Source organism: Apteryx rowi, unplaced genomic scaffold, assembly GCF_003343035.1.
Source record: "Apteryx rowi isolate R43461 unplaced genomic scaffold, aptRow1 scaffold_168, whole genome shotgun sequence".
NCBI lineage: Eukaryota > Metazoa > Chordata > Aves > Apterygiformes > Apterygidae > Apteryx > Apteryx rowi.
Genome location: NW_020447952.1, coordinates 908776 through 923656, shown reverse-complemented (window position 1 = coordinate 923656; position 14881 = coordinate 908776). Strand labels below are relative to the sequence as shown.

The 14881-nt window shown below is 54.0% G+C and overlaps 1 protein-coding gene across 1 annotated transcript; it reads left to right on the top strand.

The window, feature by feature from the left end:
* Positions 1-320: 320 nt before the first annotated feature.
* UNG (uracil DNA glycosylase) lies at positions 321-4971 on the top strand. The gene is made up of 6 exons (XM_026060276.1): positions 321-659; positions 772-867; positions 1686-1783; positions 2354-2442; positions 2697-2875; positions 3393-4971. The coding sequence occupies exons 1-6, from the start codon at positions 321-323 to the stop codon at positions 3531-3533; spliced, it is 942 nt and encodes a 313-aa protein (XP_025916061.1). The 3' UTR covers positions 3534-4971.
* Positions 4972-14881: the final 9910 nt, after the last annotated feature.

Below are 14881 nucleotides of genomic sequence, written 5' to 3'. Positions count from 1 at the left end.
GAAAAAGCCCGCGGTTCTGTCACACCTGAATGAGTTGAATGAGATCGCTATCTATCGCTGTCCAATGGGCGCCCAGAGAGGCCGTCTCGTCACGGTTGCTAGGCAGATGGGCTTACTGCCGTCTGTGGCAAGCCAATAGGGAGGCGCGGGGCCCTCTCTTCTTGACCAACGGGGAGCGGGAGTTTGGGAACAAAGCCTGTGGGCGTGGCCCTGGCGCCCGGGCGGCCAATGAGGGAGGCCCCGACGCTGTTTTGCCGCGAAATAGCCGCGTGTGTGTGCGGCTGCCGTAGGAGCCGCCCCGCGGGGAGGGCGCGGCCGAGATGGCGGCGGCGGCGGCTGCGGCCCGGCTCCTGCAGCTCGGGCGGCTCCTGCCGCTCGGCCCGCGCCTGGGCCGCGGCGCGCCGCGCCCTCTCTGCAGCCGCCTCTCCGCCCCCGATTCGCAGGCCAATGCCGCCAAGAAGCCGAAGGCGGCGGCGGAAGCCGAGCCGGGCCAGGCCTCGCCGCGCGCCTCGCCGCTGAGCCCGCAGCAGCTGGAGCGGATCCGCAGGAACAAGGAGGCGGCTCTGCAGCGCCTGGCCGAGCGGAACGTGCCCCCCGGCTTCGGCGAGAGCTGGAGGCGGCAGCTGGCCGGCGAGTTCTCGAAGCCCTACTTCATGGAGGTGAGCGGGGGGGGCACCGGCCCCGCGCGCGGGGGTGCCGCCACCCGCGACGGTGGCGCCCGCGCTGAACCCGCCCGCTCCACCCTCCCCTCCTCTCCTTTCCCCTCCCCAGCTGATGGCGTTCGTAGCGGAGGAGAGGAAGCGCTACACGGTCTACCCGCCCCCGGACCAGGTCTTCACCTGGACGCAGATGTGTGACATCAGGGATGTGAGTAGAGCCGCAGGTGCTGGGCGGAGATGGGGATGGCTGCTCTCCACCTCCTGCGTGCTTAAAGAAAGAAAGCTCGGTTACTAGGATTAGACGCACATGCACAGGCACGCTTGCTCGGTCTTCTCTTAAGCTTCAATCCCCTGTGATGTGGATGCTGTTGTTTCCCTTACACAATCTGTAAATCCTGTCTCTTCTTTCCGTTACTGAAACGGCTTTATTGTTTTATTGCCCTCATCCGCAACGGTATTTTCTTTAAAGCTTTAGTTAGACTTTTGACCTTATTTCCTGTATCAGTAACTTTCTGCAGTGCTTGATTTTGAGTCTATTACACTTGAATTTCTCTTGGCTTTCTCACAATCTGTAGCAGACTATGATTATAAAAAGTGTATACCATTGTGCTTAAGTTCCTTTTCTCATAAGCTGTGTTTGCAGTGATAATTATCACAAAGAACATGGCATTAAAAAAAAAAAAACACTGAGGAAGCTTCCTTGGAAAATGTTTTCACAAGCTATTTTATTGGGGTTCATAGAAAACTTTGGTCTCTTGCACTCAAAATGTCTCCATATTCTTGGCAGCAAAGCTGTGGCGATGTTAGTCTTTAGTCTTAGATAGGACCTGCATTCTTTGACATTTATTTAGTGAGGTAAATCAGTGATTTAATTTCAGGTGTGTGGTAGTATAGATTTTTGTTTGCTTTGGGGAGCAGAGTTTTTGGAGACTTCATCTGTGAGCCTTTTTTGTTATGCTTTTAAGAATAATTCTGATTAAAGTTGCTGGATTGGCAGTATTAACAAGGATCTGGGTCTGCTTTCAGGTAAAGGTTGTCATTTTGGGGCAAGATCCATACCATGGACCTAATCAAGCTCATGGGCTCTGTTTCAGTGTCCAGAAACCTGTTCCACCACCCCCCAGGTATGGCAGCACTCAATTTGCAAAATTCATTTATTTACTGAGTTAAAATATTTGCAATTCTGTTATTTGTGGTTGTGTGTCTGATAAGTGATAGGAAATGTGTTGTAACTATTGAATCTTAAGTTGTGCATTCCCCAGAAAAACAGCACTACAAAAACATTGATAATTCTGTGTAGTTCAGTGATATTCTGACAAGCACACTGGACTCAGTGTTTTCAGTTGTGGCAGTGAGGCCTTGGGTTAACACTTCTAGCCAGACACACAAAGAGGCCTTGTTGCCCTGCTTCTGCAAATAGCTTTGTTATCTTAAAGAATTGGATTAAAATTAGTTTACGGTTTTTTGTCCAGTGCAAGTAGCTCTGTTTGCTTGTATCTTTAAACAGGCAAACTTTCAAGGGCACAACTGTGGCTTTCATTGTCTGCAGTGTTTTTCATCTGAGCGCTACTAGACCTGCTTGCAGGGATTAAATCTTACTAGTTAACTGCCTGATTACATGTGTTTTGTTAAATATCTAAATACTAGATTGTTCCAGAAACCTAGTTTCAAATCTTCTGTTTTTTTGTTTGCAGCTTAGAAAATATTTACAAAGAACTGTCTACTGATATTGAAGACTTCACGCATCCTGGTCATGGAGATCTAACTGGCTGGGCCAAGCAAGGTAAGTTAATAGAGATTCTAGAAACATTTCCATTATAGGCTATAAACAAGCCTATCTAGAAAACAGATCCGTGGTTTGAAACAGTGTCTCTGTAAAAGTAAGTATTCTGAGTGCCTATCACTTAACAGTTACCTTGGAAAGGGAGTACTCCAATTGCTTGATCGTTCATGGGGGGCGGCAGGGAGGGAAAGTAGGAAGGAGCTGTTACCACCTGATTTTTGTTTCATCCTCTGTCCCTTCCTTTTGTTTGATAGGAGTGCTCCTCCTCAATGCTGTCCTGACAGTGCGAGCTCACCAAGCCACCTCGCACAAGGAGAAGGGCTGGGAGCAATTCACAGATGTGGTGGTGTCCTGGCTAAACAAGAACTTGCATGGAGTTGTCTTCATGTTGTGGGGAGCGTATGCACAGAAGAAAGGCAGTTCTATTGACAGGGTACAGGTTACTTTTCCATATTTCTATTTTTTTCTTAAGTTAAAAGGTGGACGCTAGAGGGCACTTTCCTCATGGAGTTGGGGTTTTTTCCTCCTTAGTTGAGATCTGTTTGCCATCGAGTTTAATTACCCTTCTGTTTCAAGTAAGTCCTTACCAGAGTTAAGCAACAAAAGTGGGAGAAAGTGTAACCTCTTGTTGTTCTAGTTCATGATAGAACTGATATTTCTAGGAAATTTCCCATGAATTGGTGTAAAGTTCCTGTTAGGATTACAATGATTTAGAAATGGCCTAGGTATTGCTGCTGCTTTAGAATAGTCCATCCTTCTGCTCTGTTTAGTAGGACTAAAAATCTCAGTGTGAGATTCTGGCTGAGTTCTTTAGGCCCTTCTTTCTCTGTTTGATTACTGAGGAAATATAGAAAAGAAGTTGCATCTACTTAGTACCAGAACCAGCCAACCTTGTCCAAGGAGCTGAAAGTATGCAAATCTAACGAGCTATTTCCTTTAACGTTTTACAGAAACGCCACCATGTTCTGCAGGCAGTTCACCCTTCACCTCTGTCTGTGCAAAGAGGGTTTTTCGGCTGTCGGCATTTCTCTAAAACAAATGAATTGCTGAAGAAATCTGGCAAGAAGCCCATTGACTGGAAAGCACTCTAAGCTGCAAGCATAAACTTGAGGGTTTAATAATCAGAAATAGCCCCTGTTTCAAGGGTTGCCTTATTCCTGAAAAATGTTTGCTGACCTGAGAATCATTCTTTGGATGTTGCTCAAGTCAATGAACGAATGACTTAAATTTCAGAGACATTCTATTTTTTTTTACTGTTTATATATACAAATATACCAGATGTTTTTAAAAGCAAATTGGAATGTTATATGGACTGCTTTCTTTCTACTTCTTGAACAGATCTCAGCATAGTGTGAAGCCAAGAAAGAAAGAAAAAATCCATATTAATTTGTGCTCATTATTGTATTGGAAATACATGTGAGTGCTCTTGTGCATGTACGTGAATTCTCATAGGTTAAGCTATTCGGTTTCTGTAAATACCCTAATTTGCCTCCTCCCCCTCTTTTGCTTCATGATGTGCAAATCTGGATTTTGTATGTGGTGGGGGACTGGAGGCCCTCAGATTTGTACAGGAGGGAAAGCTGTGTGGGGGTGTGTGGGTTTTCTTTTTTTTCTTTTTTTTTTTAGCTTCTTTTGCTACGGATACAAGATTTGATTAGAAATATAGTGGCCTCCTGTGGCTTTAGAGACTGTACGGTGTGAGGAAGCTTAACTGAGTGTATCTTTGCACTCTCCTAAAAGGTCAGGGCTAATCCCTGCAGCAGCTGAGGGGGAAATAGTGACCAACGCTTTGGTTATGTTCTGAGCTTTTTGTTCCCAAAGGAAACGTGACGCTTAGAGGGGAAACCCCAAAGTATTAAACTGCTTGGTGGGTATCCTAATCACCTGGATGACAGGTGAGTTGCGATGACCACTGACTCCGAGGTGATCCTGTATATAGTGCTAGTGAATCTGGATTGCTGGGTATTCTGCCGAACCAGAACATGGACATGAAACCGGTTTCACATGAATAAGCTCTTCTGTGTTGATGGTGGGTTTTCCTGCAACTCTTGCTCTGTTCGATACCTGCCGATTTCAAGGGAGAAGTTTTGTTCAAGATCTGCTGATTGAATTGTGAGTTACAGTATGGAAGTGAAGATGTGGTATATTGGTGAAGAAAAGGATCTACTTAAATACAGAGGTGGTTTTGTGCTCTGCTTCCATAGGAGCAAAATGAGGCTTCTAACCATTGTTGAAAATAACTATTGCTACTTCTAGAATGAAAATAAGGTCTGACTTCTAGCTTTGGCTTTCCAGTCCATCTTTGAATTGATACTTTCTTTCAATGAAAGTGAAGTGGCTTGTACTTTCTGAAGTTACGTAACTTTTTAGGGTAGATTCATACATCCAAATACCCACGTAAGCCATGTTTTGTATTTGTTCCAGTAGGTAACACTAGTACTAGTGAAGTTCTACACTTTTTTTGAATGTGTTGAAATTTTCTTTTTTTTCCCCCCAAATATTGTTTTTAAATAAAAATTACTTTGTTTATGTTGTGCTGTGATTTTACTTAACTAGTAGGGGAAAGGCAGTGACTGAGGGTGAAGTAAGGGGCCAGGTCATGCTCGGGGCTGCTGCCTGCACATGGGTCTTGGCCTCCCCTCCCCGGGCCTGCACCCTGCTCGAGGCCCCGGGATGGGTGCTGGGGGCATGTGGCCCTTGTGTCCTCGGGGTTTGCCACCATCTCCCTGGGGAGATGCAACCCCACGGGTGGTGAGGAGTTTCTCCTTCTCCTTGGTGTCACCCTCGTTATTGTTAACTTGCAAATATGTTCCTCTGGAATAGCAGCTTTTGTGATAGTGTCTTGAAAGCAGCGTGCTTTGCAGTGTGAACCAGCTGGAAGGTTTTAGTCGGGAAACTTCAGACCCGGAACGAAATCGGAGTGAAAGGAGCTGGGGAGCAAGTCTGGGACCTGCAGTCATGCTCCTGTAACAAACTCTGGTCCACCTCTCTGCGCAGTCCAAACTGCTGTTGTTTCTCGCTTGATTTCTCCAAGAGGCAGACAGAAAAGTAGGCTTTTTATACCTTATTTTCATACCTGTTTATATAAAGCACTTTCTAATAGAAAGCTTCAGTGACCCCTGCTCTTAATGGGCATCCTGGTTTTGCAGTGCCTTGCTGCGCGAGCTGGCGGGGTGCGCAGTGCCTGTGCCCTGGGCTCCCGGGCGCTTGCAGAACGTGCTCCCAGGAAAGCTCACGGCAGTGGGCTGCCCGTGACCGCTGGGGCTCGCGCCAGCTGCTCGTGTTGCGCCAGCCTGACCCTTGTCCCATGTGGACTGGGAGCTCCTGGCACAGTGCTGTAACCCCTTGCTCTGCTTGGGCCCTTGCCCTGGGCCCGGATGTTTTTCAATCTTGTCTCTGACAAAAGTTTTTCCAAGCAAACTAATGCGGAGCTATTTTTACTTTGACGTTAATGTCACATGCAAGAAAGCAAACGTAATGCAGTGAAACCGTCTGAAACGTGACACCCTGCAGCGCAGTCGGGTGACACTGGCTGGCACCTGCCCCACAAGCCTTGGCGGGGGCTGAAACGAGGCACCCTGTGTGCGGGGCGGGAGTAGCATGCTGTCCCCCAGGTTTCTTGGGGTGTGCTCCAGGGTCGTCCTCGCGCTGCAGGCACTGGATACCTGGCACAGCGCTGGATTTCGGGCCAGCACGGGCACATTGTTGTGCCGGGTACGTTCCTGCACTGAGCACGGCCGCGTCCGTCTCATTCTTCCCAGCAGTTGTTCATTCCCTTCAGTCGTGCAATAGCTAAGTGTAAATACAATGTTTTTCTGCTGCAGAGACGGGTTAATCTGAAGTTTACATTTGTCCCAGGAACTGCTGCCAAATCCTGCCTCTAGCACCACCACTTCTCCCGCCTGGCGGTGCAGGAGGAAGGCAGTCGCTGGGAGCTTTGCGATGCAGGGCTGCCGCTCGGGGAGCGGGACGCGCGGCGGGAGCGGAGCTCGAGCACGATGGTAAGTGGCCTGCGTGCGCTGGAGGCGATTCTGCTGCGCACGGAAATAAAGCTGCTGGTCAGGAGCTTGTGTCTGGCTGCAGGAACCTGCAGGACTCGCGATGGAATAGCAGTAAGCTAGGATTTCTGCAGGGACCGTAACTGAGAAGGGCTTTTGTGCCCTGTGTCGTTCAGAGAGCCACAAAGACCAAGTGAGTGGGACAGAATATGCCTCCCCTTAAGTAGGTCGTTATTGTTAACGGCCATGCAAGTGCTGTTTATAGAAACAACTCTGAATGATTTCAGTGCTATTCAGGCTTTTTTTAAGCCCGGATCTGAATATAGAGGCTGTACTTATATGCTTATGTTTTAAGTTCTTGCTTTATATGTTGCATTACTTTAGCACCCTTCGGCTGTTGTATTTAATGCTTCCTTGGCTTTACAGTGGGATTTCATTTCCTGTCTCTTAATGTTCAGAGCCTGTAAATGCCTGTATATGTGCTTAGCTGTAAAATGGGAGAATTCCCATTAATTTCATGCTTATGTGACACACTGCACTTATATCAAGAAGCCAGGCTGTGTGGGGCTCTGCTAGGGCTGCAACCGCCAAGGCAGGCAGTTTCTTAAATGCTTGTTCACAGACAAGGCAAGTAAGGTTTCGCACTGACTCTGAGGGCTGGGTATTGCTACCACTGGTGGCCGAATATTCACTTACGAGCTCCCGGGACAGGGACAGGTCACCAGGTTTCCTGGGCTCTTGGTCCTGTGCTGCCCTCCCCCTGCTGCATCATTACTTGGTTATTTCTGGAGGCACGAGCCGCATCCAGCGCGTGCAAACGGCTGCCGCGCGGTGGTTCCCGATGCTGCTGGCTGGAGCGCCGGGCGCAATAACCGCGTTAACCGCCCGGGCAGGCGGGTGCTGGTGCAAAGCTGTCCCTGCAACCCCGCAGGCGCGGGGCTCTGCCTCCAGCCCGTCTAACCCCGCAGGACCCCGTTTTCCCAAGCGCACCGACCGCTGCAGCAGGTCACGCAGCTGTCAGCCACATCACGGGACGTTTGCAGGACCGGCATGTCCTGCTTAAAAATAAACGCCCTGGTTTGCCTCGGCGCTTGCCCCGGTGGAGCATCTGGCAGGAGGGGGGGGGGCCAGGCGCCCCTCCTGGGGTGGTATGCCCGGCTCGGTTGCTGTTGGGCTGGCCTGGCCCCGATCCTCGCCTCGTCCCTGCCCGCGGCCTCGCTGGGACGGCTTGTACCCGTGGTGCACGGGGAAGGTGGAGGCTGAGTTCCTTCTCTCTGCTCACAGGCTCCAGGAGCTGGGAAGTTGACTCATTTGCACAAAATAGCATTATTTTCCACGCTCCGTGTCCCTGTGACGGGTGATGTCTTGTGGAAGTGGAAGGCTGTGGCTCAGGAYGGAAAGGGCCGTGGGTGAGGGGATGGCCCTGCTGCGGGCGCCTCAGCCGGGGACTCGCCGCCCCTGTGGTCGGAGGCACTGGGACTGCCAAGATGCTGCCGAGATGGTGGAACTGGCTGGAAAAGGCTTTCTGCAGCCCCAAAGCGCAGGGTAGAAATGCACCTTGCGAGCAAGCAAAAGGGGCAGGGTCCGAGCATCCCCTGCACCTCCTCGCCGTGTTGGTCGGGGGGAGCTACCCCAGGTCAGATACAAAACACCAGCTTTCAGCTTTTTCTTGGCGCTTTCCCATTGTGGCCTGGCTGACATCGCGCTTCGGATAACAGTGAGAGGTGGCGTGCAGGGAGCGACTTGGGAAGGCTGCCAGCTCCCACGGAAAACGCAACTAGTGCACTGATTAGAGTCCTTTTAACGGCACCGATGGTCCTTGCAGGTGGCCTTCCCCATTGCCTGGGATGTGACATAAGAGCATAAATGTAATTTACCTGTGGAGCAGGAATTGTCTGTAACGGCAGCGTGGACACGTGCCCGCTGCTCCGCCGGAGATGTGCGGCTTTGGGGGACGGGGCTGCTGCCGTCGCAGGAGAAAAAGCTGCAGCTCTCCCGCACCAGCACCGTGAGAGGCGCTCGGGGCATATCTCTGCTCCGCTCGCGCCAAGCTTCTGTTTTTGGAAGTAAAAATAGCTCCGGCTGAGCGTGTTTTCAGTTTAGCCGTAATTCACGGCGGTGCCGAGTGACGGACTGAGCAGAGAGGATTTTCGCTGGATTTTATGGGGGCAAAGCGGCCACGTAGATCGCTGTTCTCCCCGTGGGTGCCCGGGAACGTGAGTGGGGAGCCCTGCCGTCGCCCTGCTGGCAGCCGGCTCCATCCACCGCCTCTCCGCGCCCGCTTTGCTGTCCTCGTCCCCCAGGGGTTGCTGAGGGTCCGGGCTTTTCCCAGCCTCCGACTGCAGCGCTCCCCTAGCCTGGCGGGCAAAGCCTGGGATAGCCCCACGGCTCAAGCGGGGAGCTGGGGTCACCCCCTGGCAGGCGGGGGGGGGGGGGGTTTCGCTGTGACCCCAGCTCTTCCCCTGCCAATTTGTGACCGTCTCTGAATGCTACTTGGAGACGAGCAGAAATGAGCCACTAATAACGAGCAAAGCAAATAACAGAGCAAGAAAGCTTTACTAAGAAAGCATCTCTCTGTTCCAGGCTGCCTGAATGGGGCTGGTGACCTTGTTCTTTCTGAAACTGATACTGTTCATTTGGACCAAAATGGCCAACTCTCCGCCTGCGAACGAGGAGAAGCCCGAGCCCGATCTGCAGAGCCCAGCACCACCGCTGACCGCTGAGAGCCAGGAGCAGCCTGCGGGCCAGCGGCAGGATGGCTTGGAGACACCAACCCCGTCGGCTGAGCCTTCCCTGGCCACCACCACCGATGATGCCTCCACGGTGGGCTCGGAGCAGCCGGGAGCTGATTCCAGCCAGCAAATGCCTCCAGCTGCTCCCTCATCTGCTGGCCTGCCAGTGTCGGTGCCCGACGCTCCATCAGACGGGTCAGGCAGGCCTCAGGTTCCCCTCCTTCCCCCAAATCCGCCGCTGCAGCTGAACAAGCCCGCCAGGGAGGAGCAGGAGCAGATCATGGTGTATAATCCAGCAACGCTCAGAAGACCAGCCTTGACCAAATTTGTGCTGGGCTCCTTCGACGACAACTCCGAYGATGAGGTGGTGGCCGGAGCCTTCAAAGTCACCAGCCGGCGGAGCAGCCTGGCGGTCGTGGGCAGCGAGACCGTGTCGCTGGCCTCCTCGGTGGAGATGGCCACCAGCATAAGGTAACGCAGGGTGCTGGGGCCGAGCAATCGAGCCACAGGAGGCTCGAAGGGAGAACGGTGCAAAAATTAGAGCTTTGGGCAGACGTACTCTGCGTGACATGCTTCTCAGTGAGCTTTTTTGGCTGTTTTGTTGTTATCCTGAGGTCCGTGGTGGACTAGGGCCCTGCTAACAAACATCTTGCTCCCTGGCCCCGTTTCTGACCCTGCCCGCAGTTTTGGCTCAGTCCCTCGGTCATGTCCCTCAGGCTGTGTCGAGCTCAAGACTTTATTGCAGCACTGCAAAAGCTCTGGGAGGCTTTTGCTAGAGTAGTGACCCTGCTTCTAAGCCGACCTGAGAGATCGGGGCCACCCCCTGAAGGTGCTGCTTGGTTGAGTTTGCTGCCTCCACGATAAGCCTGCGAGTGTTGAGCTCCCTCCGAATTAGAGGGACCTGAACCAGGACTCGAGGCTCAGGAGTCCTGTTGCTAAAATCCGGGTGCAAACTCTGCACCTTGCGCCCATGTGTGTTATTAAGCAGACCAGTATGAGATGTGTGTTGTCAGTTTTGGCTCAAGGTGATTATCGAATAACTGCTGCTGCTTGGGCCCCAAACCGGCCTGGGCAGAAGGCTGCTTTCTTTTCTAGATTGAGCAAAGACCGTGAGCAGAGCGGTGCTGGCTGTGCGGTGATGTTGGGATGCTGCTCGCTGGTTCAGTTACATTTCACGTTCTTTCTGTGGTCCTGTTTGACTTGCTGCATAAAAAAAACATGAAAACAAGGTTAGAGCAGCACCCTGGCAAGAGCAGATGTGTCAGAGCAAATCTGTGCAGCAGCAATGCCAAATGCATGAGTCCAAGGAGGATCGGTGGGAGGAGGCTGCTCTGTTCTAACGCTTTTCGGTATCAAAGAATGGGGTGAAAAGTGCTTTTTGTTTGCATGATACTTCTCTAAACACAGTCACCAGCACTAATGCCGAGTCACTCCTGTTTTCTCACACCTTCCTCTTTCATTTTGCTTTTTCTCTCTTTACCCGCACTATATACCGGCACCGGGAAAGGCTGTGCCAATAAATCAGCGCAGCTTTGGCTGTCATCAGGGTGAGTGTGGGCTGGGGTTTTCCTTGTGAGATAAGGTGGCGTTTCGCTGCGGGTCCGTCGCGGTGGTGAGGCTGCAGAACGCTTCAGACTGTGCCGGGCGCTGCCGGCGTTTGCTCGGTGTGACGCGAGCTCGCGCGCGTGGTGATGGTCGCTGGCTGCTGGCCTTCGCTAATAAGAAAAAGCGCGATCGGGGGCATCGGCATCGCGGGACCCAGAGCGAGGGGTCCGTGGCCAAGTTTGGTGCCGATGTCGGGGTTCGGTCGCTGCTTTGGCTGCAGGTTAAACGGAGCCTTTTCGCAGGGCTTGCGCGACCGGCGTGAAGCGAGCAGCTGGCGGCGGGGAAGGCAGGGAGGCGATGCCCTCGGTTCTCACGGCGTTGCGCCTGCGTCTCCCCCCGGGCAGCGGCCAGGACGCCCGCGTTGCGGGGGGAGGATAACGCTAGCAAAAGGGCAGCGAGCGTCGTCGTCTAAAATAATAAATGAAACCCGCTTCGTTCCCTAGCTCCCCTCGCTTGGATGCGTTTGCTCGGGCGCTCCTTGGGCTGCGGGCGGGCGCCCCGGTCTGCCGAAGCGYGGCGTGCGCGTGGGGGTCGCCTGGCGCCCTTGGGAGCCGAATCGCGCCGGGGCACGGCGGTCCTCTTCTCTCGCCCGGCCGCCTCCGTCCCTGGTGACCCGCCGTGGCTCAGGACAGCTTTGCTTCGGGAGGGAAGCACCTGGTCGCTGAAATAAAGTTTCTGCAATGTGCCGCATGGTGATGCTCAAGAGTTTGCTGTGATCCCGGAGCCGCGGGGGAGGAAGGGAGCAGAGGCGAGGAGGAGGAGGAGGATGCAGCAGCGGGCACCGCCAGGTGGGCTCCCCAGCCGGACCCCGCGTAGGCGCCGGGGACGCGGGTCCTCGCCGTGGCGCGACGCCCGCCAGGTTCGTGCGGGAGCGGAGGGAGGCTGGGCCGGGAGGCCGAGCATCCCACGCTCGGAGGCGGCGGCGGCGGCGGGTCCCCGGCATCCCCGCGGGTCCCCACTGCCGGCCCCGCTTCTGCGGCAGCTCGTTCCTGCTCCCCGGGGGCGACCGCTGCCCCGCTTCTGCTCGGGCGCTTCGGGGAACGGAGCGGCCCCCCGGCGAGGGGTTGCGAGGTGTTTTGCTGCGCCTGCGGCGTCGTGTTTTTCTCCTCCCCGGCTGGCTGCGGGCTATCTCTGCGGCTGATCTCGGTGCGGCAGGAGACCCAGGGCGCTTAATGGTGTTTTTACTGCTGTGTTTGGAAAAGCAAAGCAGCAGCTGCCGCCCTGTCCTTCCTCTGCCCTTGCAGTTATTAGGGATAAATTATTAAAGGGGAAGAAAAAGTAGCTCTTTGGTCATTTTGCTATGTGATGAGTCAATGAAAGATGGATGATCTTCGTTCTGTTGATAGCTTCATAGCGATTTTTGTCCTGCCTTAGTGCTGCCTGGGCTGCAGAGGGGTTTACTGGGTTAGACCTATTCTTGCTGAGTTATGAGATCAATGTTGTTTTTTTTTGTAGTTGTTTTTTCCTTCTGGAAGCTACGGGAACGAGGGAGCAGTTTTTCCCATTGGCAATGTCCAGGTTTCCAAAGCTGCTCTTCAATTCTGTTGTCAAACCTTGCTGTGTTTGAGAAACAGCCTTGACTGACCTTAGCGTACAAGAATAATGTTTTCTGTCATTTTTGCAAGGGAGACGGTAAGCTTCTAGTCTGCTTGTTTGCACAGAAAAGCCTAAAATGTGAACGCCAGTGTTGAAATCCCGAGCAGGAAACGAAGAAAGCCTAAAGGATTTTGCTTAGGATTTTTAAGGCCACTCCGCTCCTATCCTCTCTTCCCCGCTGCAGCCCCGGCGGCTCTGCTGCTGCTGCTGCGTCCCGGTGAGTTTTGGGGCAGGGGGCGGAGGGGCCGCCCGGGGAAGGGCCCCGGCGTGCGCCGCCAGCGAGACGTGCGGCGGAGTCCAGCCAGGCTCTGGGTTTTCGAGCGGCTGCAGCCTCTCGACGGCTCCGCTGAAAACCTGCAGGTCCCTCTGTCCCGCGCCGTCTCCGTTGCCCGTTCTCCATGCGAGGTTACAGTGCTCACGGAAGCCTGGAGCCTTTCCGTACCGCTCTGTGCTTCCCCTTGCCACCTTTCTGATGGCAACAAAACCCCTTTCCCGGGAGCGGAGCTGGGATTGCGCCCAGGGGCGTGGGTCCGGATTGCCTCCCGGGGTTGGAAAACCTCCAGGGCTTTCCCCCGCTGAGGCTTTCTGCCCCCCAGCGCGCCTCGCTGCCCGGCCCCTCTTGGCCGCTCTCCTTCCGCGGCGGTTGAAGACGAGACCTTTGCCTGCAGCGATGCGTTATGAAGGCGGACGGCCCGTTCGCCGCCGCTGAACAGCTCAGCCAAACGCTGTCGTCTCGTTTAGCTGAAAGTCTGGAAGTTTTAACGCACCGTGTTGCTAGCGACGTTTTGGTCGGGTTTTCATTTGCATTTTAATGTGGGAGGAAATATTTTTCCATCGATGCCGGAGCCGTGCTGCCGACGTTGTTAGTGCGGTGTGCACGCGGGATGGGGATGGTGGGGCCGGTGCGGGCTCGGGGCTGCAGGAAGGCGCCCGGCTGAGCGGTGCCCGGGGTCTATTGAGAAAAGCAGTAAAACTGGCTCCATGTTGTAGTGCTGCAGCTATTCATAAAGTAGCCGGAGCCATGGAAAGATCCTGACGTTTCTCAGCCCCTCCATCCCAACGCTTTTGACACGCATCTCCCATTAAGACAAAAGTGCCGAGTCCTGCTAGTGTGAAATCTGAGCTGCGAGATTTCGTTTTCCCTTTGCTTATTTTTAACAATAAATGGAAGAACAATCAAAAGTTCAAAATCATTGGATCCCGTGGCCAAGTTATGAAGGGGACGTGAATCTTGCAATTAAAATAAAAAGTGGCTTAAAACTCTGGATAAACCACCTGGAAAGAACGCCTCCGGCTGCGGCCGGGCGACTTTGCATGCATCTGCGAGGGGCTGTCGGCAGTGCTGGAGCCTCCTGTCCGCGCTGCCGTCCACACGGCGGGGATGGGTGAGCGGCGACCGGCCGGAGCCCTTCGGAGCGGGGACCCTGCTGCGGTGCCGGTGGTCCCCCCTCGGCCCTGCCTGCGGGACACTATGGGGTTTGGCACAGGGACTAAACTCCGGATGCTGCAGGAGCGCAGCCTGCCCTCTGCACCCTTGGTCCCCCCGGTGCAAGGGGAGCCCGAGCCTGGGAGCCGCTGCTCGCGCACAGGGGCTGGGGACGGGGCTCACCGGGACGTGGCGGGTCGGGGAGGCTCCTTCCCCCTGGCAGGACCGCGGCCGGCCCCGAGATCCTGCTCCCCTTCGCCTCGCGCGGGCTCGGCTGCAGCAGAGGGACATCGGTGCGTTTAACCGTCCCCGGCCGTTTCGTGGGAGCGTCCGCTATCAGCGCCGTGTTTTGGCTTTCCTGTTCCTTGGCCTTCGGAGCAGAGCGGTGCCCTATTTCCAGCTTTAACTGAGCTGTGAATCATTGCCGGGAGGAAGCGGGCACGTGCGCGTCGTGGTGCTGGCAGCGCTGTGCCTGGGGCTGTACGCACGCACACGCGCTTGCGTGCACAGGCCGAAAATCCTCGGCAGGTCTCTGCTCCCTGCAGTGCAAACCGTGGGACTTTGTCCGGCACGCTGCGCTTTCAAACCGCCCCCTGTGGCTGCAAAACTGCCTTTTATCCCTGCTTTTGAATGAATGAGGACCTGCAGCTGCTCAAAGTCCTCGGAGAGCCCCAGCGCCTCTCCCAGGTGTGGGGGCTTTTAATTGGGAAACACTCCGTTGATCCAGAATCCCTTGTCCCATACAACTCAGCTGCAAACAGTTTTCCTCTGCGCTCTATCTAGTGTTGTAGTAGGGTGTTAAATGTCCCTGGAGAGATCCCAGTGTGTGATAGGGAGCCGGCAGCGAGGGAAGCAATCCTTGTGTTCCCTGCGTGCGTCAGCAGGGCCAGGAGTCACGATGGTTTTGCTGCTTGCGTGGGAAGAAACTGCAGGAGGGGCAAAGTCTTATCTCTGTTTGTTGCGTTATATCAAGTTCAGGGTTGTTAGATTGCAAAACTAATTCCTTCTTGAAAGCCCGAGCCTGCGGAAACAGATGCGTTGCTTCCGATGAGAGCTCTGTTCATGTATCTCGTGGAGTTTCT